The 25,807-nt window shown below is 40.8% G+C and overlaps 1 protein-coding gene across 9 annotated transcripts in view; it reads left to right on the top strand.

The window, feature by feature from the left end:
* Window positions 1-25,807, top strand: part of LOC109569844 (protein O-glucosyltransferase 3) — a 147,024-nt gene that overhangs the window by 94,014 nt on the left and 27,203 nt on the right. For 6 of the 9 annotated variants that reach the window (XM_070803364.1, XM_019975589.2, XM_070803367.1 and 3 more), the window contains one exon: window positions 1,239-10,251. The exons of 1 other annotated variant lie outside the window; for it this stretch is intronic. In XM_070803364.1, the coding sequence (XP_070659465.1) occupies window positions 1,239-6,574 (5,336 nt within the window). In that variant the 3' untranslated portion in view covers window positions 6,575-10,251. Of the gene's footprint in view, window positions 1-1,238; window positions 10,252-15,876; window positions 16,120-16,475; window positions 16,530-25,807 lie in introns of those variants that run through there. 2 more of the 9 variants (XM_070803370.1, XM_070803371.1) reach the window with 2 other exon arrangements.

Below are 25,807 nucleotides of genomic sequence, written 5' to 3'. Positions count from 1 at the left end.
TGGGTTGGCCTGCTGCTACTAAGTCACTTCAGTCGTGTCCGACTCTGTGTGACCCCATAGACATCAGCCCACCAAGGCTCTCCTGCCCCTGGGATTCTCCAGGCAAGAACACTGGAGTGGGTTGCCATTTCCTTCTCCAATGCAGGAAAGTGAAAAGTGAAAGTGAAGTCGCTCAGTCGTGTCCGACTCTTAGCGACCCCATGGACTGCAGCCTACCAGGCTCCTCCATCCATGGGATTTTCCAGGCAAGAGTGCTGGAGTGGGGTGCCATTGCCTTCTCCATGGGTTGGCCTAGGTCCTCGGAATTATAGGGAGGTCATTGGGCCTGACTTACATACCACTCTCTGACCTTGCTACTGAGAGAAAAGTAAACATTGTTTGACAACAGCAACTTCACATCCTTGTAGCATAATGAGCTCATAGTGAAATCATCTTTAGTTCATTAAAAGAAAAAATGAAAAGTGAACTTTTGTGGCACAGTGGTTGCGTGTATGGACTCAGGAGACAGGCTGCCTGGATCCACTTCCTAGCTGTATAAGCTGGGCAACTTACTTAATTTCTTCATTCCTCAGTTTCCCCATTTATAAAATGAGAATACTAACTACTAAACTTACAAGATTATGTGAGGATTTAATGAGTTAATCTATTTAGTGCTTAGAACTGTACCTGATAGACACATATAAATGTCTATTGAGTCATATTTTTTTCAGGGGAAGCAAGCTACCATCAGTATATCATTTGATAGTATTTCATAGAACTTAAATTTTTACATATTGCTCAAATTCACCCGAATAAGTATGTTTATAAACTGGGTGCCAAACTTTTGGCAGTAATGTACAGCTAAGTACAACTCACATACTATTTATAGACTTTCATTTCTTTTCAATCCCCTGATGTAAACACAGTTGGAAACATTATAGCTACCTAGGGACACAAAAGATGCACTAAAAGAAATCATGATTACAATCCTTGTTAGGTGAAAAACAATGTAGCTTTATGTTTTGAAGGCATTATGGAAGGTTAACTTTGAAAAAGTATGAAAAAGAAACTTCCATTGCAGCCTTGTAAGAGTCAAACTATCTTAAAGACATAATCAGTTAATGTCATAATGTTTATGATGATATGATCTAAAAATTATGTCATTATGCTTCTTCAAGAAGGACTTTCAACAATTCAAAATATTATTAGACTGTAAAATCTTTTACAAAAAAAAAAAATGACATATATTCTCCTTTTAGTTTTAGATGATTTGGATAGCAAACTGGCTCAGGAACAATCTCCAAGCTCAGTGAATACCAGAACACCTCTCAACATTGGATCAAGAACACAGTTCACTCGTTTTTACTCCAGTGGGAGCAAATACAATAATATCACAGGAAGGCACAAAAATTGCTATAATGAAACTTCTAATATGTCTATCTATGATGTCTTAAGACCAGGAACCCCTAGGGAAGGTTTTCAAACCTTTTCTCCTAGAACAAGGACAATCTACAATATGTATAGGACAAGGGAACCCAGAGTCTTAAAAGAAGATTATGTGCAAAAGAATACTTTTGGTAGTACTTCTCTGTGTTTTGACAGCAGGCAACGATTAGCCTCATCAGCTACAGGGTATTTCAAAGCAAGAAGTTTATATTTTCCAGCCACAACTCAGAATAAGACTGGGTTTATATCACCAAGCCACCAACAGAGCCCAAAGAGAACTCCTTTATCATCTATCATATGGAATAGATCAGATTCTTCTAGAGATAGGCAGAACTGGGAAGAGTTCCTGGAGGCACCGTCACCAATGGAGATTGACCCTGCTGACCAGTATATGTTTCCCAGGTGCTTCCAGGCGAATAGGAGATGTGAGTTTTACCATTCACAGAGTGTTTACCAAAGTTTTGGTTTAAATGCTCCTGTAGATAATGCAATGAGTCCTGACCCACTTGAGAACTCAGAAAATATGCCATTCTACCATGAAGATAACCTATTTACTAGGTCTTTCTTTAGCAATACCTTTGGACGGAGCAGGGTACAGAGATTTGAACAAAATCCTTTCTGGGGCCAACAGGAAGAACACTCTGACTTTCATCAAAGCAGGAAACCATTTACTTCTTCTGACAGAGACTTTGAAATGATCTCCACTGAAGTAAACAGTGCACTAGCTGGTCATGGCCATAGTGTTCCTTCTCAACACTGGGGGTCATTTTCTTCTAGTTATAGAACAAATATTTCCAGAAACCAACAGATACCAGATTCCTGGCAGTTTGATTCTCAGACATCCGCACTGGAGAGCATGGAAGTGTCACAAGGTAATGGGAACCAGTCTACTCATTTCAGCCCAGAAAATGTTTGTTCCATGACTGATGCAAGCTATCACATGAAATCTGGTGGGTTAGAATGTTCTCCTATGGAAGTACATGTAAACAAAGAACCTTACTCATTTGGAGTTGCTCAAACTCGAGCGTCCCCATTCAAAAGTACCTTCCTGCACATTCCTGATGACAGAGGGAATCCTCAGAGCCCTAACTTTCAGATTCCCACAGTCACTTTGCAGAAGATTAAGCCGGCCTCTCTTCCAAACAGAAACTATACAGAAGTCACTGTGACCAACAATGTTTCAGTTGATTCTCCACCTCTGACTGAAAGCCAAGCCAATATCTTGGTCACAGAAGTAAATAATGAGAAAGACTTGAAGGCATCTGTCTTGGAAAAAGACGAAAAAATAAACAAGATAGATCAGACAAACATGGCAGGTGAAATACCCCAACTTGTTTCACAGACAGTAATTTCTAACCCTTTACCTGATGTTCAGAATTCCCTTTCCCAGGACTCAGACAAGAACAACAGATTTGTTTTTAATGCATCTACCACAGTAAGTTCAAAAAGGCTGCCTGGAGTCATTTCCAGGAGAGATACCTCCAAAATTCATAAAGCCAATGAACTAAAAAAAGGTAAGAGTTATACTGGGAACAGAAAACTTGACTCAACAACTTCCCTTCCTTTCATTCAGGAAAGCAGAACAACATCACTTTTTCTCAGCCCAAGTCAAGTTTGTCACCAGGAATTAACAGTAAGTAATGAAGATAGTTCAAGCATTATTAAAAAGAACCACGGGAGTTCTGAACATACTGATAATCAATACTCACAGTCTCCAGAAAAGCCTGCTTGTTTAGATACCAAGAGAGAACAAAGTATCACGACTTGTTCTAGCAGCTGTAGCAAGTCAGATGCTGATCACAACCTGCCTCGTAATTCTTTAGATCTGTCTTCAGGGGCACTACCAGATTCCTCACCATCAAATGATTCTTGCCTTGATGCTCCAGTAATTCCTTCTACCACAGTGTTCTGGAAATGTCCTTCAAACAAAGACCCATCTCTGGGAGAAAGAGAAGACATTGATTACAAGAACCAAAATAGTCAGTTTTCCCTAAGCCACTTAGAAAACCAAAAGAGTAATGATAATCGCACACCTGTACGTAATGAAGAGGTTAATGTTGTCAAATGCCAGTCACACCCTCTCTTCAAGGGTGGAAAGGGAAAAGGAAAAATAACAGAACGCATATCCTACATCGAAAAATTAAGCAAAACAGAGAGTAGATCAGTGCCTACAACTGACAACAGCAGTCTCACTGAGGGAACTCAAAGCAGTTCCAATTCTCCTGAGCTTCATACAATTTACTGTACTTTACCAAGAAAATCAGCTGTTTTTCTCATCGATAACAGGGAGCCTGAAAGTACGATAATGCCTTCTTTGTTCAGGAACGAGCCAGTTGCATTACAAATCAAAAATGATGTGGAAGATCCAGTAGGAAAGAACACAACAAAAAAATTCAGTCCTAGTTCTTGTGAATCAGAGAGCGAATGTTCCAAAGTAGTTTCAGACTCAGTCTCAGTAGCACTTGAAGCCACAGAAGGGATGACAAATATGACAAACGTTGGATCTACTTCTGTTAGAAAAGGGCCACTTCCAGTCCTCATCAAGAGGGCTGTGTCATGTCCTTCAGAAGTGCTTTATGCCTCAACTGGAAGAGATGAAAGAGATAAATGCTTGGTATCCAATACATATGCTTCTCCTGTAACACTGAGGCCTTGGGAGAGACTCATTAACCCTCTGGGAAGTGACTCATCTGTTTGTGAGTGTTCTTTAAGCAAGAAACACCACCAGGAGGAATACTTACAAGAATATACTGAAAAGAATGATAAAATTTCTGCCTCCAAAACAGGCATATTTTCCCATCCAAATGAATACCCTTTACCTTTTTCTTCAGATATGTCAGGACAAGAAAGTGGGAAAACTTTACATAAATTTAAGACTACAAGTATGTTTTCTGTTTCTGGTGATGAAGATAATGTGAAATGTCTTGAGGTGGTTTCAATATATTATACCCTACCGAGGAAGCACAGCAAAAAATTCTGTGACCTTCTTCAAAAGTATACACAAAACATCGATTCACTTACAGAATCAATTAAAGCGGGGACTAAAACATCTCCTAATGCTTTAGAAAAAGACCAACTGAATTGTCGTGCGCAAGGCCAGTCAGGAACACCTTTGTCTAAAGATACCTCTGCTCAGGAGACCAGCCATCCTTCTCATATCACTGAAAATATGACTGTTTTACAATTACCAAGTGTTGAGTCCTCAGAATCTACATTACAGGCAATGGCTTCTATTGAAACAGATGTTTCTCTTCATAAACGAGAACCTAAAACTGGAGAAATTTCCCCATACAACTTAGCTACAACACCTCCATCTAATTCACAAAGCAGGAAAAAGAAAGAGAAAAAATTGCAAAGTGAAACTGTGTTTACTTCACCCATGCTTCAGGAAAAAAAAGTTACAAGAGAGAAATCTGAAAATTGTCCGCAATCCATTAAATCAGATTACAGTGGTTTTTCTAACCTCCCAGCCCATTCAGAAGAGAATGTTGAAAACGTCCACATCATAAGAAGTTCTGGGGAGCATACAGGTAGTGATACAGCCATTACAACTACTGGAAGTCTTCAAAAAGATATTGCAGGTGTAGTTACAGAGGAGAGCTCCAATGGATTGCAGCCTAGGGAAGTCAGAGGGGAAATTAGAACAGATTTCCCAAAAAACTCTGAGAAACCACTTTCTGACTCAGAAAGCCAAGTCTTTGCTCTTACTCCAGCCTTGAGTAAACTACAGCTTGATGAGGAGACTTGTTCAAGTGAACAAGATTTAGACATTTCACAGTCTGAACCCAGGGAGCTACCTGAAAGAAGACAGGAGGTAAATACGACAGAGAGCAAGGCTAAAGATGAAATGCAAAAGTTGGCATGGAATCAATGTTCACTTCCTGAAGGAAGTAATAAAAGTAAAAAAGGCTTGGCTGACCTAGAAAAAGGGAAAAGCAGATCTTCAGTTAAACACAGATTGACAGCTATGTCCAAAGGCAGCAGAAAATTTCCAGCTAAAGATTTATACCCTAGAAGACATGTAGCTACTATCTTTCCCCAAAGTAGGAACAGTTCTGGCTTTAGCAGTTTGTCCCTTGACACAACAGAGTGCAACCCACCGTCCCTTGAGCCTACTTTAAAGTCCACAGAAACCACAGATGAATGCAGGTTAAGCAATGATGGAATAAATGTGGAGACATCCGAGAACCCTCTCCAGCTTACTGCAGTATCCAATAGAGAAGCTTCTACACCCTTAAGTAATCAGAAGTCCAACAACATTTCACAACTACATCAAAACGAGTTTAAAAATATCTCAGAATCACAACCAAAGTGTGAGAATTCTGAGGATGTAACAGTAGCTCAGATTTTGGAAAGAGAATCAGGAGCCCTGGCCCAACCCACGTTGATCAGCCTCAGGGAAGCAGACGTCCCTGACCATCAGAGGAGGTCGAAACCCCCTTTTCAACTGGAGCCTGTAGAGAAATCTACGGTTTGCATCCCATTGACCAGTTGTCAGCAAGGACAAAGCAGTGCTTCATCTCTGGAGTGTGAACGTCAGCTACACCCCTATCGATCAGAGAGCTTAAAAAGTGTCAACGTACATGGTGATATACTACGAATAAGTCATCCTCCAAAAGTCAGAGAGCGCCATTTCTCTGAAAGCACTTCTATTGATGATGTCCTGAGTCGACTGACCCTTGGGAATGAATTCTGTAACAACAGCGGGTACAATCGAAGATTTAAATCTTTTTCTGAACTTCCCTCCTGTGGTGAAAATGAAAGTTGGGCTTTGAACAACAGCAGGACAAAAATGGGTCCTAGGTCTGCAACATCTATATCCAGGCCTATTGACTATGGGATTTTTGGGAAAGAACAACAGCTGGCTTTCTTGGAGAATGTAAAGAGGTCACTCACACAAGGGAGATTATGGAAACCAAGTTTTCTTAAGAACCCTGGCTTCCTGAAAGATGATGTAATTAACCCTGCTAACCCGACAGAGTCATTGACTTCAAATTCTCCTAGTAACCAGAGGCCAGAGGATGGCTTATCTCTAAGTGCGCCACTTAATATCTATGAAGAGGATCCAGTAGACTCAGACTGTGACACAGACACGACCACGGATGACGAATACTACTTGGATGAAAATGACAAAGAATCAGAACTGTGAGCCTTTTTCAATGAAATGTATAGCCTTTTCACCAAAAGTTTATAATGTAAATACAGTGTAAATATGTTTGTCTATGGAAAGGACAGATAGTAAAAAAAATCTAGTCTGGGCACTGCTGCTGCTGCTGCTAAGTCACTTCAGTCGTGTCCGACTCTGTGCCACCCCATAGACGGCAGCCCACCAGGCTCCGCCGTCCCTGGGATTCTCCAGGCAAGAACACTGGAGTGGGTTGCCATTTCCTTCTCCAATGCAGGAAAGTGAAAAGTGAAAGTGAAGTCGCTCAGTCGTATCCGACTCTTCTCGACCCCATGGACTGCAGCCCACCAGGCTCCTCCGTCCATGGGATTTTCCAGGCAAGAGTACTGGAGTGGTTTGCCATTGCCTTCTCCAGTCTGGGGACTAGCTGCTGTGAAACAATCCAAATTCTCTCCCCTCCCACCCCACCCCCCCTCTATGTAGAGACTTCCTGAATCCTAGAGCAATGAATTCTTGTTTAGTGTTTTCTTCCTCTGTATATATGCTTGGTCTTCTGCCACTCAGCCCCAAACTAATCTCTTAATTCATGATCCAGTTTTGGCTGTCTGCTCTATATTCCCCCAAACTTTCTTTCACCTTTCCTATCCCAGCACAACAGCAAATCTCTGTATTGCATCTTCCAGTCCATATTCATGATTGTTAAATAAAATGTAGGGATGATAACAATGGAATAAGTATTATCCTGTTTGACTCATCAACCTTTAGAAGATTCAGAGTTTGGGTTTTTGTTTTGTTTTGTTTTGTTTTTTCTTGAACAAAGATCAGGGGATTTCCATAAGGACATCCTGTTTTATCCATAGTGGAGAAGGGAGGCACATATTTGAAGTGCTTATTTTGAAGAGGTGAATCTCTAGTAAGCCAAAGAACATTGTTATTGTTGTTCAGTCATGTCCAACTCTTTGCAACCACATGGACTGCAGCACGCCAGACTTCCCTGTCCTTCACTATCTCCTGGAGTTTGCCCAAACTCATGTCCATTGAATCAGTGATTCTATCCAACCATCTCATCCTCTGTCACCCCCTTCTCCTCTTGCCCTCAATCTTTCCTAGCATCAGGATCTTTTCCAATAAGTCAGTTCTTCATATCAGGTGACCGAAGTATTGGAGCTTCAGCTTCAGCATCAGTCCTTCCAATGAATATTCAGGGTTGATTTCCTTTAGGATTGACTGGTTTGATCTTCTTACAGTCCAAGGAACTCTCAAGAGTCTTTTCCAGCACCACAATTTGAAAGCATCAGTTCTTTGGCACCCAGCCTTCTTTATGGTCCAACTCTCACATCCATATATGACTACTGGAAAAACCATAGCTTGGACTATGCAGACCATTGGCAAAGGAATTCATTTGAAATAGTTTCTAGGATGGTACAGAGGGTGGCTTAGCCACAGAATTTCTGCTTAGGAAAGGAACACATCTGTGGGGTGGAGATAAGCAGACATCCCTTCATGTGATTGACATCCTTAATGCAGCTCTTTCAGCAACTGTTTTTGTTTTTCTTATTGTTGCTTTGTTTCTGTTTTTCTCCAGAGATATTCATGTAAAACTTTTCTTTATTTGCAGGATAGAACACTTTTTTCCATATGAGACATTTTAGTCACAAGCGATAGCCATGGTCAAGTCCCTAAAGTACTATCATGTTAGATCTAACACCTTGAGATTCACAGCCTTCTTTGCCAGATTTACCAAACCCTTAGAAGTTAGAAGGCAGAGCTTCTAAAGGCTTGTCACTATGATTCCTTCAATAATTGTATCAAGGCTAAATAGCTTGTCATACCCACTGATAACTTGGCTTTGCTAACTCTTTAATTTGCCATGCAGACCTTCTGGAGATTTCTCTTCTCCGAATCAGGAAAGACCAATAAACAGGCAGCAGCGAAGCTAACCTGATAGAACTACAGAAAACACACCATCCTAGTTCTTAGTATTGAGAGGGTCAACATGAATGGATTTTATCTTGTTTGGTCTATATTTGCTTCCTGGCCTGATTTTGTTTCCATTTTTCTCACCTAGTCTGCTTCATCCATTTAAGGATAATGATAGGAGTTGGGGAAATGTACAGAGATCTGGAACTGATAGAAATGCAAGAAAGGACCACATTGTTATTATCCTCTCCAGTACTACCTTGTCTAGAAGCTAAATGCCAGAGCTAGTTTATACTGGTCCCATGACACTCAAAACTGATGAAAATAAGGTAACTACATGAAAGCTATTTCTTAAACCTATAAATTGTCTTAAACTTCAAGTTCTGACCAATTCTCAAAAAGACTGATAGTAGAATTTTAAATGAACTGTTCTAAATATTTCCATTTAAATTTGTATGGTAACGCATAAGTAACATTTTATTCTTTGTTCGTGTATGTTTGTACATTCTACCTTCCTTTTTCTATTTATCTGATTATTTAATTAAAACTTCATAAACCATAACCTATGTTTTCTATTTAATTTTAAAATATTCAAAGTTAATATTTTAATATTAAGATTCTTGGTTTTTTAAATGATCAGGTTGCAAGTTCTGTTTTGGTAAACACTCTGAGCCTACATGTATGTTACAAAAGATGAAATGAAGTTAGCTTATTTTTCACTGAATTTAGCCTTTATCAGCAGTTAGGTAAGTTAAGATCAGGCTAAACAACTACTTTTAGGCCCTGATTCTCTGTACTAGAATCTACCACCTGAATTTAAAGGTAATTGATGGCCAGTGCTCACTTGCACCATTTGTAATGTTTGCTTGTTGGTGTGGCTCAAGAATCAAGAAAACAGAAAATTTATGAAAATAGCACCTTCTATAAAGTTTTATACCTTTATAAAACACTTCATTAAAGAAGTATAGCAAATACCTATGTATTTTAACATACAAAGTACTGCTTTTTAATATTCATTTTTGGTATAGCTATAGTAATTTATACTAGTCATTTTTTATACTCATAACTTGCTTTCTAATACATAATCATCATTAAAGTAATTATTCACATAAATGGAGTCACTAATGAGGGAATCAATGCAAATAATTACTGGTAAATTACTAGTTCATTTAAATAATAGACTTATACAACCATAAATTTTATGTATAAACTCCATTTAAAATAAGGCTCAATGAGATTAATATTCAGAGACTTTCCTCTAAATAATTTATACCCTTACATTGTCAATACATTGCTATTAATAAAACTCCAACAGCCACTAATAAGATTTTGACTGATGATAAGGTAATAAAAACTACTTTGTATAGGAAGTACATGGGTGCCTGTGCCTGTCTAGGGTTGGTGAAAGTCCACTTAAGTTTACGGTGAAGATAGGTATCAAACTGGAAAATCCACACCTATTTAAAAGTTATATAGTCCATTGAATGCCAGAAGGTTAAAGAGGCCTTATTTCTAAGAGTTTATTGTCAGTAATAATGCTTCAGAATATCCAATTTAAATGTATAGTGTAAATATGTAAATATTTTACTTTGAGTCTCTTTTTGACTGGCATTTCTGTGTTTCTGAAACATATAATAACCCGTAAGCACTATTGTTTAAAATGTTGTCAAATAATCCTTTTATGTACTTGCTATCAAACTTCTTCTCCAGGTATGAAATATGTTACAAGACAAGGTGCAAATTTAAACAATGCTGGTGTTGAAATAAATGATTTAAATGGATGCATTATTTGATTGACTTTTATTCTCATTCTCAAATCATTGTTTTTAAGTGTGAAAGTTTCCAGAAAAATACAAAAAGGGGAGTGGGATGGACAAAATTATTCAAACAAATTTTTCTGGTGGATATTGAATAAGATCACCCATTTGAGTGGTTTTGGAAAATGACTCCTGTCTTCTCCTTCCATTTGTATCAAAAAGCAATCAACCAACAACGGAAGTCAGTGTCCCTGGCTGCATAAGCTGCATAAGACAGAAGGAGTGAGGGCGGTCTGGCATTTTTCTCTGAAAGTTGTCATATTTATTAAGGAAGAGGAAGCCCAGTGGCGTTGGGTTTGGGTCATCTGCTTCCCAGTAGTACTATAAGCAGATCTTTCCAATTGAAATGTTAAATGTTCATTGATATGTTAATATTGAAATGTTAATTCCTGCTAAACAAATGAGTAGATTTGTACTAATCTTTACCTTTTCTAGAAAAGGAACCCAAAGTCATCTTTCTACCAAGGACAAGAGAGTGTTGTCAGCTTGAATATGAGCAGTATTTTATTCAAAATATTTATACTGTCCTTTATTAAAATTTAAAATACATTAGATCAGCTAGGGTTTTTAGTTGTAGACACTATAATCCTTTTCCTACCTGCAATGCCCTTCTCCCCTTCTTCTTGCAGCAGATTCTTATCTGACCTTCATGATAAAAATAGATCAGCTTAGATGACCATCTTCATGATCAGCATGGATGTCATCTCTTTCAGAAAGCATCTCTCAAGGTTGGGTTAATTGGACCTCATACAGTGTACTTATGTTGGTAGAGGCAATCTGCCAAGGGGCCTGGACATACCTGGATATTTGTTGCTGGGTATGCCAAAAATGTAAGTTCTCGACCATGGTTTACTCATGCCATTTTTCAGGGTGTGTATGCAGCCATCAAACACAAGAGGAATGAGATAACATCTCCCCACTGACAAAGGGCAGACATAATTACCCCTACCCTAAAAATGGTAAGCCCTTAAACTTCGAGTGTACCTCTTATAATGCAACTCACTTCAGGCATCTATGATAAGCATTTTGCATCATCCCTACAGACTTTTGTGGGTGGCTGGGTGGGTGGGGGCAGGGTATGGGAAGGTAGGGTGAGAGGTATTTGTTTGCTAGGGCTGTCACAGCAAAATTCCACAAACTGATTGCTTTGATATCAGAATTTATTTTCTCACAGTTTTGGAGGCTAGAAGTCCAATCAATATGTTGACAAATTTGATTTCTCCTGACCCCTCTCTCCTTGGACTGCAGATGGCTACCTTCTCATGGCATCCTTACATGGTCTTTCTTCTGTACCCAAGCATTCCTGGTGTCTCTGTGTGCCCACATTTCCTCTTCTTAGAACAGTAGTTAGATTGGTTTAGGGCCCACCCATCTTCAAATACAGTAATATTCTGAGGTACTGGGGTTAGCATCTCTATATGAAGTATGCTGTTGTTGTTTAGTCGCTAAGTTGTGTCCAGCTCTTGCAACCCCATGGCCTATAGCCTACCAGGCTCCTCTGTCCATGAGATTCTCCAGGCAAGAATACGGGAGTGGGTTGCCATTTCCTTCTCTAGGAGATCTTCCCAACCAGGGATCAAACCTGTGTCTCTTGCATTGATAGGCAGATATTTTTTTTACCACTGGGCCACTAGGGAAGCTCACATAGGAACATCCTAGACACTATACAGTCCTTGACACCCATATTTTAGCACCTATAACACTATTTACATTGCCTCTTTGTCTTTGTCCATTGCCTCTTTGGCCAATGAACCACAGGAGCTGTGAAGTCAAAGTATAATGTCTATAACATAGTAAGTATTGAACAAGTGTTTGTTGAGTGAAGGAAATTTGATTTATTATAAAGAATCTAGTCAAGGCATTGGATCATGTGAAGAAATATACTTTTTAAGGTATGAGTTAGGATGAGAAAGAAAACAGGTTGGTAGGGATTCAATACAGCTAAACAAGTGTTCAGATACAATTATATGACTTCTCTGATCTGTTCTCAAAAATACCAGGTGTTATCATGTGTTATATAATTTATTAAGTGACATTTTACTATCATCCAGTACCAGCTGACTCTCAGATTATTTCTCTGAAAAAAAACTTTAATATTTTGAAAGAATGCAAACAAAATGTGTTCCAAACAACTTTTTAAGTGATAGCTAGAGCACAGCAAAACTTTCCATTTAAAGTATGCAGACACTCCCACAAAATAAAATTTAGCAGTGAAAGTAATGCCAAGTAATGCTACACTTTAGCTCTACAATTTATCAGTGATTTACCACCAGTTCCTAAAAATCTTTCTAAAGTATAAAGAACACTGTCTAGAAACTCTGCTCAGCATTCCTAAAGCAGGTCAAGAGAACTGGGGAAAATATGGTAAGGATTTTGCTCTGATAAACTTTGGTTATAGCAAGAATGCTGAGCAGCCCAATTAAAGCCAAGAGATGAACAGGTGGCTTCTCAGGGCCTGATTCTGGCAACTCTGTTTCAAGAAACTGCCAGCAGAATGCAGAAATCCTGTGTCCATACCAGGACATGAGTTTCTCCAGACTCACACAGCCTGTGAAGAACTTTCTTTCCTTTGAATAGATTAAAACCATAAGAGGATAAAAGAAGAACAAATAATTAACTAATATAGATAAAATTGAGGTAGGAGATAGATGGGCCCCTGGGCCAGTCAGCTGGGATTTGTAAAGTGAAATAAAATTAAAGCTTTGTTCTCACCCAGACACTCCAAGGACAAAGCTGACAGCAAAAGCAGAGTGCTACTAGAATAAATAGATAAGGTGCCTACTCCTGAAGTCAAGGAAAACTTCCCTGTCGGCACATGTGCTGGAAGGCTCCTTGGGGGTCAAAAAAGGAGGTGGAACCACCCCATAGTATGTGGACATGCACCCACAGGCTCTGAGGTAGGATCCATCTCAGTAAAAAGTCGCACACACATGTTGGGGAGGATCCTAGGACCAGTTAGGAGTGAAGAAACAAGATAATTGGCCAAAAGTAAACCAAGACCCTGATAAACCTGTGTGCATGCAGGTCAAGAAGCAACAGTTAGAACCGGACATGGAACAATGGACTGGTTCCAAATCTAGAAAGGAGTACATCAAGGCTATATAGTGTCACCCTGCTTGTTTAACTTGTTTGTAGAGTACATCATGCAAAATGTCAGGTTAGAAGAATCACAAGCTAGAATCAAGTTTGCCAGGAGAAATATCAACAACCTCAGATATGCAGATAATACCACTGTAATAGCAGAAAGCAAAGAGGAAACTAAAGGGCTGCTTGATGAAGGTGAAAGAGGAGAGTGAAAAGCTTGCTTAACACTCAACATTCAAAAGACAGATCATGGCATCCAGTCCCATCAGTTCAATTCAGTTCAGTCGCTCATTGGTGTCTGACTTTTTGCGACCCCATGGACTGCAGCATGCCAGGTCTCCCTCTCACTTCATGGCAAATAGATGGAGAAAAAATAGAAACAGTGACAGACTTTATTTTCTTGGACTACAAAATCACTGGGGATTATGACTGGAGCCATGAAATTACAAGATTCTTGCTCCTTGGAAGAAAAGCTATGACCAACCCAGGCAGCATATTAAAAAGCAGAGATATCACTTCAAAAAAAGTCCATAGTCAAAGCTATGATTTTTCCAGTAGTCATGTACAGATGTGAGAACTGGACCATAAAGAAGGCTGAGTGCCAAAGAATTGATGCTTTCAAATTGTGGTGCTGGAGAAGAAACTTGAGAGTCCTGTGGACTGCAAGGAAATCAAACCAGTCAATCCTAAAGAAAATCAACCCTGAAGGACTGATGCTGAAGCTGAAGCTACAATACTTTGGCCATCTGATGCAAAGAACCAACTCATTGGAAAAGACCCTGATGAAAGGAAAGATTGAGCTCAGGAGAACAGGTTGACAGAGGATGAGATGGTTGGATGGCATCATTGACTCAATGGACATGAGTTTGAGCAAACTCCAGGAGATAGTGAAGACAGGGAAGCCTGATGCGCTGCAGCCCATGGGGTTGCAAAAAGTCAGACTTAGCGACTAAACCACAAAGACCCAGGACTGTCCTATATGTGTGATTTACTTTACCTGTTTACTCATTAGAGAGGTTGTCCATAGCTTTTCTTTTTTTTCATAGCTTTTCTCTTCGAGTGTATATTTCTGCCTAGTTTCTGACTTAAATAAACTGCTTCTCTTTGTGCTCTCCCACTTGTTGTGCTGTGTCTTTAATAATAAACTTTGTACCTTTTTTAGTTTTTACCTCCTTGAAACTTTCAGATTAGAGTAAGAGCCACTTTGCTTTTAGCTTCTAGCTCCTGGGCTTCCCTGGTATCTCAGATAGTAAAGAGTCTGCCTGCAGTGAGGGAGTACAGGGTTCGATCCCTGTGTTGGGAAGATTCCCCTGGAGAAGGAAATGGCAACCCATTCCAGTATTCTTGCCTGGAAAATCCCATGGACGGAGGAGCCTGGCAGGTTACAGTCCACGGAGTCGCAAAGAATCCCTCACGACTGAGTGACTTCACTAAATTAAATAGGAGGTTTATCATTCTCACCTAACAGGAAGTCCAGAAGGTGCTGGGAGGTGGGGGGATGGGTCCTCTGTCCTTTCTACCTCTATGAGCATGAGCACTTAAGTTTATTTCTATCTGGTGGTCTAGTAGCTAGGATTCCTGGTTTTCATCTAGGTTACCCTGGTTCATTTCCTGTGCAGGGAACTAAGATCTCTCTTCGGGACACTGAAACTTACTGTTGCCCATCCAAGATCAAAATGGTGGGAAGAGATAGACATTGACTTCCCTCTACCAGAGTCCTTGCCAGTCTTTCCCCATATCCAACTTCCAGCATCTGAGGAGCGAGGAGCATTCAAGACCAGTCAACCCCCATGGGTTACAGGGGACAGCAGTTTCTGACTCTGAGGTGATGCTCACCCACCAGCCTCAAATCTGATTCCTACTACTGAGCGCAACTCTTGGTTCCTCGCTTGAGGCTTGGCCCCAACTCAGTGAAGGATGAACAAACACTTGTTGACAGAAGGGAAGTATAGGGTTTAGGGGATTTGGGAGACTGGAGGGAGTTACAGTCCAGTGAGGGAGACTGCTGAGCAGAAAACAAGACAGGTAATATAGTTGATGGGTGCTGTTGTGAACGGAAGGGCTGGGAGAGTTGGCCTTGTACGGGAATCAGGGGAATGACATTTTGCTCTGCGTCTTTTAAACCCAGTGAAATTCGTTGTTTGAAGGCTTTCGCGTAAGCTCTTCGCCACTGGGCCTTTTCTCTACAGCAATCACCCTGTGCGTCCTTTAAAAATGACAGTTTCCTCTGAAGAGTTGCCAAACTCCAGCAGCAGAAGCGGCGGCGGGGCACAGCCTCAAGCACGCTGGTCTCAGCAGCGCCCCCTCCGCCCTGGTCCTCAGACCCGCGCCGCCGGTTGCTGGGCCTGGAGCGGGAGAGCCGAGTTCATTGCGGCCGCGCAGCCGCGCCGGGCCCCTCTGCGGCGGGCTAGCCCTCGCCTTCCGGCCGGGTGGGAACCGGGGGCGGACCGCGGGCGGTGGAGCGAAGCCCGCCCCGGGGTGGGTCCCGCTCCGGCCAGCCGTGCGCCCGGCACCGCCCCGCAGCCGCTGCCGAGCTGGGCGCCGCCATGCGCCGTCTGCCGCGGGCCCGGCTGCTGGCGCTGCAGCTCGCCCTGCTAGTGGCCTCGGGGGCCCCGGAGGAGCCGCTCAGCGCGCAGCGGAGCCTGGTGTGGGGCCCCGGGCTGCAGGCGGGCGTCGTTCTGCCGGTCCGCTATTTCTACCTGCAGGCTGTCAGCCCGGAGGGCCAAAACCTCACCCGCTCGCCCCCAGGTAGCGTTCGACCGCGGGCCTCCCCGCCCTGCGGCCGCTCCTCGCGTCCCCTCCGCGAGTCCCGTCCTCGACCGCGCGCCCCTCACCGGGAACCCTCCCGCCGCCCGTCGCCCGCGCGGCGTCCTTCCCTCGGCTCTGGTCACCTCCTCTTCTCCTCCCCTCCCAGACCCAAAGGCGGGAGGGAGTTGCAACGCAAGTCTACTGAATGAATAAATGAACTCCGAGCGCCCTTCCGCAGTTAACGTGCGGGGACTGCTAATCCGTAAGGAGGGCGCCCGGGGTGTTAATGAAAGCAGTGTGAGTCACAAGTTGGAGGTGGTCTTTCTACGCCTGACGAGATGTTTGATCTGTTACAGCTTGCAGGGAGTGCCTTCACGCGTTGAGTCATCCAGCCCGAGAATCGGATCGGGGTGCGTTGTTTAGGCCTGATCCTACAAAAAGGAGATGTCAGAGTAGCAGGCAATTTGGGAGGCAGTTTTGCAGGCTAGATTTTTGTTTTCTTAGAGTTTCGAGTTCTTGAAAGCGGGTCGCAGGAGTTAGTGAAACTCGGAACTTACTAGGTTTTCCCTCTGGTCCTGTCCTGAATCCCTTCTGCCCAGTCGTGCTCCCAGGTTCTCCTTAGTGTCTTAAGTTTGCAACTTCTTAACAGCTTGTCCTGCTAGTTCGAGTTGTTGCCAGTCAGGATTTGCTGATTTATCTCCTGTCAACTGGCACCCGGTTTTGTCAACAAAGAGACAGTCAGAATCCCCAGTGCCCCTTCCACCACCAGTGGAAAACTGAGTACTTTGTTGTTGTTTTTTTTTAAGAAGTCTCCATGGCCCTAAGGATCATAAGAAGATCGTTAAACCCCGATTTAGTCTTTCATCACGGAGTGTATTTTCTTCTTTATAGTTTTCTTTGTTTTCTAAAATTAATTTTGTAATGTTATAAATGGGGGCGGGGGGCTTTAGAAAAAAGATGGAAAACTAAGGAAAAAATTAATTGATGCATGAAAAAGGGAAGTTATATGATCCAAAATAAAATACTGTTAATCTTACTTTTAATGAAAGAACTATAAATTCAAATAGGCTTCCCAGATGGCACTACTCGTAAAGAACCCACCTGGCAATGCACGAGACTTAAGAGACAGTGGGTTCCATCTCTGGGTGGGGAAATCGCCTGGAGTAGAGATGGGAACCCACTCCAGTATTCTTGCCCAGAGAATCCCATGGACAGAGGAGCCTGGAAGGCTACAGTCCATAGGATCACAAAGTGTTGGACTTAGCTAACACACGTGCATAAATTCAAATAAAATTATATTTTTATTCCATTTTTAATATAAAAATAATGGCATTTTTTTTTAACTGCTAATACTCAGAAGCTGTTAATGAATACTCTTAGACAATGACCTTCATCCTCTGCTGGTGGGAGCAAATTGGTCAAATCTTTCTAGAAAGTAATTTTCCATGAAGAATCTTAAACATTTACAAACCTAATGTGCAAAATATATGTCTCAACAGTTAAAAAATGTAAAAATGAAATGAAATGAATATGTAAAAATGAAAAAAAAAAAGTCATTTATGAAAAATGTCCATGCCTTTTAATCTGATAATCAGACTTCTGTGAAAATGATCAGCATGTAGTCAAAGACTTATGAGCAAGGATATTCTTGCCCCATTATGATTATTTATTACAATATTTTAAAGAGCAGCTATAAGATAGTTGTTAAACAAAGCATGGTACATTCATGTGATGGAATATTTAACAGCTATTTAAAGTAGCACTTTCATTCCACTATAAGGTATCTAAAGTAGTCAAATTCAAAGAAAGAGAAAGGAAAATGGTCATTGCCAGGGGCTGATGGAAGAGGGAGATGAGAAGTTGTTGAATGGTACAGAGTTTCAAGTTTTCCAAAATGAAAAAGGTCTAGTTTGTGCACAAAAAATGTGAATACACTTAACACTACTGAAATGTACACTTAAAAATGGTTAAGATGGTCAGTTTTGTGTGTTTCAAATCACAGTAAAATTTTTGATGTTTTAAAATATTATTTAGTAATGCTTATACAAGTTTACAGAGAAGGCAATGGAACCCCACTCCAGTACTCTTGCCTGGAAAATCCCATGGGCGGAGGAGCCTGGTAGGCTGTAGTCCATGGGGTCGCTAAGAGTCGGACACAACTGAGCGACTTCACTTTCACTTTCACTTTCATGCATTGGAGAAGGAAATGGCAACCCGCTCCAGTGTTCTTGCCTGGAGAATCCCAGGGACGGGGCAGCCTGGTGGGCTGCCATCTGTGAGGTCGCATAGAGTCGGACACGACTGAATCGATTTAGCAGCAGCAGCATACAAGTTTAAGGATGCAACAGGAAACAAATTATATAGTTTTATTCCAAGTCATAATAAATAAATGAACCTGTACCTCATACATCAGGATTATTGGTGGTCACAGCAAGACAGTAACACATTTTTTTTTCACTCTTCTTTTTTACCCCCAAACGAACATAATGTTTTAATAATCAAGAGAAAAGTCATAAGGAAACAAACTAAAGACTTTCACCAAGTGTTTTCAAACAACCTCACTTTTATTCCTTTAGGTTCTCCTTTCAGGATATGATTCCTGGCTTCCGTTTAAAAACCTGCCCTATATTTCTGAAATCTCACCCAACCTGTCTTTACATTTTCTGCTAACATCATTCACTTTCAAGTCCTGAAAAATTTCTTTCTCCAAGAACTAAATGAAAAATACGGAAAATTTTCTCAAACTGTAATCTTACATGACTTAGCAAGATTCCCTTATTAGCACTCTCATTTAACAGTGTTACACTTATCTGAGTACTATTATTATGCCGCATGTCTCCAGGAACCTAGATAGCAAACGTGAACTTGAATGGTCTAAAACAGGGGGATTTCAAACAGGAGTTCACAGACAGAAATTTGGGGGTCCGTGATTTGGGATGAGGAAGAAACCAATCTATATCTTTATTTTCAGTAACCTCTGACTTAAATTGAGTACTTCCTTCTGTTATGAATGTAGGCAAAACCTGTTGACATTGTTATATTCCCAGCATCTAACACAGTGCCTGGCAGAGTTGCTCAGTAATTATTGTAGAAGAAAAGAAAGAGATGGAGAGAGGGTGTTTGGAGTATGTCTAGATAGAAGATACCAGGACTCTTTTCTACTCAGTCGTCCTCTGCCTTCATCAGTAATACCTCCGTAAAATTATCTTACCTCCTAGTTATGTAGCACTTCAGTGTTTTGAGTTGTGCTTTGTTTCATATGCTCTCCTTAATCATCTTGTGAGTTAGTAAGAGTGTTAGTCACTCAGTCGTGTCCAACTCTTTGCGACTCCCTGAACTGTAGCCCACCAGGCTCCTCTGTCCATGGCAACATTATGGAGTGGGTAGCCATTCCCTTCTCCAGGGGATCTTCCCGGCCGAGGGTTTGAACCCAGGTCTCCTTCATTGCAGACAAATTCTTTACTGTCTGAGTCACTAGGATAGGAAGGACTGGTATTATTCTCTTCACAATTCCTGTAAGAAACAAGCTTAGTGAAAATAAATATTTTTCCTGTGGTTCCACAGTAGATAAATGTCAAAGTCATGTCCAGATTCCCAACGCTTTCAATACCTCATTCATGGTCTTTCTTTTTTATCAAATCACTGGTATTGTTAATAAGATCACTGTTTTCAATAGGTTCCTGTAGAATATTCCCAATTAGCAGGCACTCATACATTTGGGAGGATTTCCATTTAGCCTCAAGTTGTACCAAGTTGGCCTTCAGGACTGTTCCCTCGGCCAGGTGGAGTCAGCCCTTTTGTTGCGTAGAGAGCATTAATAAAATTCCTAAACAAAAAGGGAGATGAAGACTCCATTGTAACAGGAATGACAGAGGTTATTTTTCCAACTATGAATTTTGAGAACCTTGTTGTTCTTAGTCACTAAGTCATGTCCAACTCTTTGTGACACCATGAACTGCAGCACGCCAGGCTCCTCTGTCCTCCACTATCTGCCAGAATATGCTCAAATTCATATCCATTGAGTCAGTGATGCTATCTAACCATCTCATCCTCTGTTGTCCCCTTCTTTTGCCTTCAATATTTCCCAGTATCAAGGTCTTTTCCAATGAGCTGGCTTCTCACATTGGGTGGCCAAAGTATTGGAACATCGAAACAAAAACAAAGTATTGGAGCTTCAGCGTCAGCATCAGTCCTTCCATTAAATATTCAGGGTTGATTTCCTTTAGGATTGACTGGTTTAATCTCCTTGCAGTCCAAGGGACTCTCGAGAATCTTCTCCAGAACAATTCAAAAGCATCAATTCTTTGATGCTCAGCATTCTTTATGGTCCAGCTCTCACACGCATACATGACTACTGGAAAAACCATAGTTTTGACTATACGGACCTTTGTTGGCAAAGTGACGTCTCTGCTTTTTAATACGCTGTCTAGGTTTGTCATAGCTTTTCTTTGAAGGAGCAAGCATCTTTAAATTTTATGGCTGTAGTCACTGTCCCCAGTGATTTTGGAGCCCAGGAAAGTAAAATCTGTCCCTGTTTCTGCTTTTGCCCCTTATATTTGCCATGAAGTGATGGGACCTGATCTATGATCTTAGTTTTTTAAATGTTGAGTTTCAAGCCAGCTCTTTCACTCTCCTCTTTTACCTTCATCGAGAAGCTCTTTAGTTCCTTTTCACTTTCTGCCATTACAGTGGTATCATCTGCATATCTGAGGTTATTGATACTTCTCCAGGCAATCTTGATTCCAGCTTGTGATTCATCCAGCATGACATTTTGCATGATGTACTCTGCAAAACCTTCTTGAATTAACATCAAAAAAGATATCCTTTTCATCTTAGGGGATTGGAATGCATAAGCAGGAAGTCAAGACTTACCTGGAGTAACAGACAAGTTCGGCTTTGGAGTACAAAATGAAGCAGGGCAAAGGCTAACAGAATTTTGTCAAGAGAACACACTGGTCATAGTATTAACTATTAAATATGGTCATATTTAACTGCTTATAAGTTAAATAAGCAGGATGACAGTATACAGCCATGAAGTACTTCTTTCCCAATGTTGAACCAGTCTGTTGAACCAGTCTATTGTTCTGGTTCTAACTGTTGCTTCTTGACCCACATACAGATTTCTCAGGAGACAGGTAAGGTGGTCTGGCATTCCCATCTCTTGAAGAATTCTCCACAGTTTGTTGTGATCCATATAGTCAAAGGCTTTAAATTAGTCAATGAAGTGGAAGTAGGTGTTTTTCTGGAATTCCCTTGCTTTCTCTATGGTAAAATGGATGTTGGCAATTTGATCTCTGGTTCCTCTACCCTTTGGAAATCCAGCTTGTACCTCTGGAATTTCTTGCTTCACATATTGCTAAAGCCTAGCTTGAAGGATTTTGAGCATAACCTTGTTAGCATGTGAAAAGAGCACAATTGTACATTAGTTTGAATATTCTTTGGCATTGCCCTTCTGTGGAATTGGAATGAAAGATGACCTTTTCCAGTCCTGTGGCCACTGCTGAGCTTTCCAAATTGGCTGATATATTGAGTGCAGCACTTTAACAGCATCATCTTTTAATATTTTAAATAGTTCAGCTGGAATTCTGTAAACTCCACTAACTTTGTTTGTAGCAATGCTTTCTAAGGCCCACTTGACTTCACACTCCAGAATGTCCGGCTCTAGGTGAGTGACCACACCATTGGTTATTTGGGTTATTATGACCTTTCTTATATAGTTCTTCTGTGTATTTTTGCTACCTCTTCTTACTCTTCTACTTCTGTTAGGTCTACTTGCTGTTTATGTCCTTTCTCGTGCCCATCCTTGCATGAATTGTTCCCTTGATACCACTTTTCTTGAAGAGATCTCTAATCTTTCCCATTTTATTGTTTTTCTCTATTTCTTTGCATTGTTCATAGAAGAACACCTTCTTATCTCTCCTTGCTATTCTCTGGAACTCTGTATTCAGTTGGGTATATCTTCCCCTTTCTCCCTTGCCCTTCTTTTCTCTTCTTTCCTCAGGTCTTTGTAAAGCCTCCTCAGACAACCACTTCGCCTGTTTGCATTTCTTTTTCTTTGGGATGGTTTTAGTCAGTGCCTACTATACAATGTTAGGAACCACCATCCTTAGTTCTTGAGGCATTCTGTCTACTGGATCTAAACACTTGACTATATTTGTCATCCACTATATAATCATAAGGGATTTGATTTAGGTCATACTTGAATGGTCTAGTGGTTTTCCCTATTTTCTTCAATTTGAGCCTGAATTTTGCTGATCTGAGCCACAGTCAGCAACAGGTCTTGTTTTTGCTGACTGTATAGACTGTCTCCATCTTTGGCTGCAAAGAATATAAACAATCTGATTTCGTTATTGACCATCTGGGTTATGTTCATATGTGGAGTCATCTGTTGAGTTGTTGGAAAAGAGCTTTTGCTATGACCAGTGTGTTCTCTTGACAAAATTCTGTTAGCCTTTGCCCTGCTTCATTTTGTACTCCAAGGCCGAACTTGCCCGTTACTCCAGGTAAGTCTTGACTTCCTACTTATGCATTCCAATCCCCTAAGATGAAAAGGATATCTTTTTTGATGTTAATTCTAGAAGGGTTTGTAGGTCTTCATAACTGGTCAGCTTCAGCTTCTTCTGTGTCAGTGGTTGGGACATAGACTTGGGTTACTGTGATATTGAATGCTTTGCCTTGGAACTGAACTGAGATTATTCTGTCATTTTTGAGATTGCATCCAGGTACCAAGTACTGCCTCTTGGACTTTTTTGTTGACTATGAGGGCTACTCCATTTTTTCTAAAGGATTCTCACCCAAAGTAGTAGATATCATGGTCATCTGAATTAAATTCTCCCATTCTGTAGCCTGCCAGGGTCCTGTGTCCATGGAATTCTCTAGGACAGAATACTGGAGTGAGTGGGTAGCCATTCCTTTTTCCAGGCAATCTTCCTGACCCAGAGACTGAACCCCAGTCTCCCCCATTGCAGCCACCAGGGAAGCCCCTCATCACTTTCTTTCACTTTCATTCCTGTCCATTTTAGTTCACCAATTCCTAAGATGTCCATGTTCACTCTTGCTGTCTCCTGTTTGACCACGTCCAATTTACCTTGATTCATGAATCTAACATTCCAGGTTCGTATGCAATATTCTTTACAGCATCAGACTTTACTTTCACCACTAGACACATCCACAACTGAGTGTCATTTCTGCTTTGACCCAGCTATTTCATTCTTACTAGAGCTACTAGTAATTGCCATCTGCTCTTCACTAGTATTGGGAAGCTTCTTACCCATATCGGACAGCTTCTTACCTGGGAGGCTCATCTTCTGGTGTTATATCTTTTAGCCTTTTCATACTGTCTATAGTGTTCTCCAGACAAGAATACTGGAGTGGGTTGCCATTTCCCTCTCCAGTGGACCATGTTTTATCAGATTCTTCACTGTGACCCATCTGTCTTAGGTGGCCCTGCATGACATAGCTTCATAGCTTCACTGAGTTATACAAGCCTCTTCACCATGACAGTGCTGTGATCCATGAAGGGGAATCTATATATCAACTTTACACAGTGTGACAAATTGGATTCAATATGGACTTTGAAGGAAGAAATAGTCAAGCTGTGTGCAAATTTTGGTTATGCTACTCATATATATGAGATCTTGGTGAAGTTACTGAACTTCTTCATGATAGCCTTTGGCTTCCTGATCTGTAATATAGGATGACAAATACCTTTCTCACAAGTTCTTGGAGGAAATAAATAAGAGATATGAAAATCTCAAGCTCAGGGACAGGCACAGTCCCCCTAAGTAAGTGAATTTTTTAAAAAATGCTTTCTTTCCCAATCAAAAGTTTTCAAAATTTCCAAGTCTAATGATATAAAGTTTTGATACTGCCAACCTCTTTTGTCTCCTTTAGTCACTGCATTCTTATTCAATTTGCTATCTTTCATAAAGAAGTGTGAATTTATAGAACAAAAAAGCTCAAGCTCACTTCATTTCTGTTCCATTATATTAGCCTCCAGGGCAAATTAAAATTCACATTCCTTCTATTTGAAGCCATTTGAAATGACACTCTTCTTGTTTTCTCTTTTTGGAGAAGGCAATGGCACCCCACTCCAGTACTCTTGCTTGGAAAATCCCATGGACGGAGGAGCCTGGTAGGCTGTAGTCCATGGGGTCGCTGAGAGTCCGACACAACTGAGCGACTTCACTTTCACTTTCACTTTCATGCATTGGAGAAGGAAATGGCAACCCACTCCAGTGTTCTTGCCTGGAGAATCCCAAGGACAGGGGAGCCTGGTGGGCTGCTGTCTATGGGGTCGCACAGAGTCGGACACGACTGAATAGACTTAGCATAGCATAGCATAGCATAGCATTGTTTTCTCTTTTATGAGGGTTCAGTTCAGTTCAGTCGCTCAGTCATGTCCGACTCTTTGCAACCCCATGAATCGCAGCACGCCAGGCCTCCCTATCCGTCACCAACTCCTGGAGTTCACCCAGACTCACATCCATCGAGTCAGTGATGCCATCCAGCCATCTCATCCTATGTTGTCCCCTTCTCCTCCTGCCCCCAATCCCTCCCAGCATCAGAGTCTTTTCCAATGAGTCAACTCTTCTCATGAGGTGGCCAAAGTACTGGAGTTTCAGCTTTAGCATCATTCCTTCCAAAGAAATCCCAGGGCTGATCCCCTTCAGAATGGATTGGTTGGATCTCCTCGAAGCCCAAGGGACTCTCAAGAGTCTTCTCCAACACCACAGTTCAAAAGCATCAATTCTTCGGCACTCAGCTTTCTTCACAGTCCAACTCTCACATCCATACATGACCACTGAAAAAACCATAGCCTTGACTAGACGGACCTTTGTTGGCAAAGTAATGTCTCTGCTTTTCAATATTTTATGAGGGTAGGATTGCTTATTTCTAATTTAGTCCTGATCAATTTTACATTAATGAAGTGTTCTGGAGATTTCTTCTGTAAGCGAAGCTTCTTTCAAAGTGTCACATAGTTATTAATATGCTTGTACTATCTGTGTTTTATTTAAAATCATAAACTTATGGAAGATAGAACCATTTGATAGGTGATAAGAAGCTTTTCTGTCCTGTTTCCAATCTGGAGAGAATGATGGAAATGGCTTTTTAGTCCCCAGGCACTGCCTTCCTGATTTTCAGTCTGCCACATCACTTTGCCTTTCTGAAACTAAGTGGGAAATAACACAAAGCAATGATTTATATGTTTCATTAAGCATTTCAGGTGATTGACCAACGTTTATAATAATTTCACATTATTACCCTTTTTTTTTTTACAACATCCCTTACAGTTATCTCATTTCATTTATTTAGGCAGATATCTTTCATAATTTTATCACACTTTTTCAAAACTCCTAAAATGTATGTGTTTGGTACTTAATTATTTACTAGCAATATATCAGACACTACATTACTATTACTAAACTGAAGAGAGTAAGAAACATTTTTTCTGACCCACAAGAAAAAAAATAAAACCTTTGAAGATCAAAAAATGTAGAAACATCACTCACTAGATTCAGAAACTAAGAATAGGAAAAATAAAATTTTTTCTTCAGTAATTTCAAAAATATATGTTAAATATGTTTAATATTTGAATATTATTAAATATAGATAGATATGAAAGATTTCTTTGATCACAATTTGCTGTTTACCAAGACTGTGTATTTCAGAAGATTCACCACTTTTC

Source organism: Bos indicus, chromosome 15 (assembly GCF_029378745.1).
Source record: "Bos indicus isolate NIAB-ARS_2022 breed Sahiwal x Tharparkar chromosome 15, NIAB-ARS_B.indTharparkar_mat_pri_1.0, whole genome shotgun sequence".
In the NCBI taxonomy this organism is placed as follows: domain Eukaryota; kingdom Metazoa; phylum Chordata; class Mammalia; order Artiodactyla; family Bovidae; genus Bos; species Bos indicus.
This window is presented reverse-complemented; position numbering and strand designations above follow the sequence as displayed.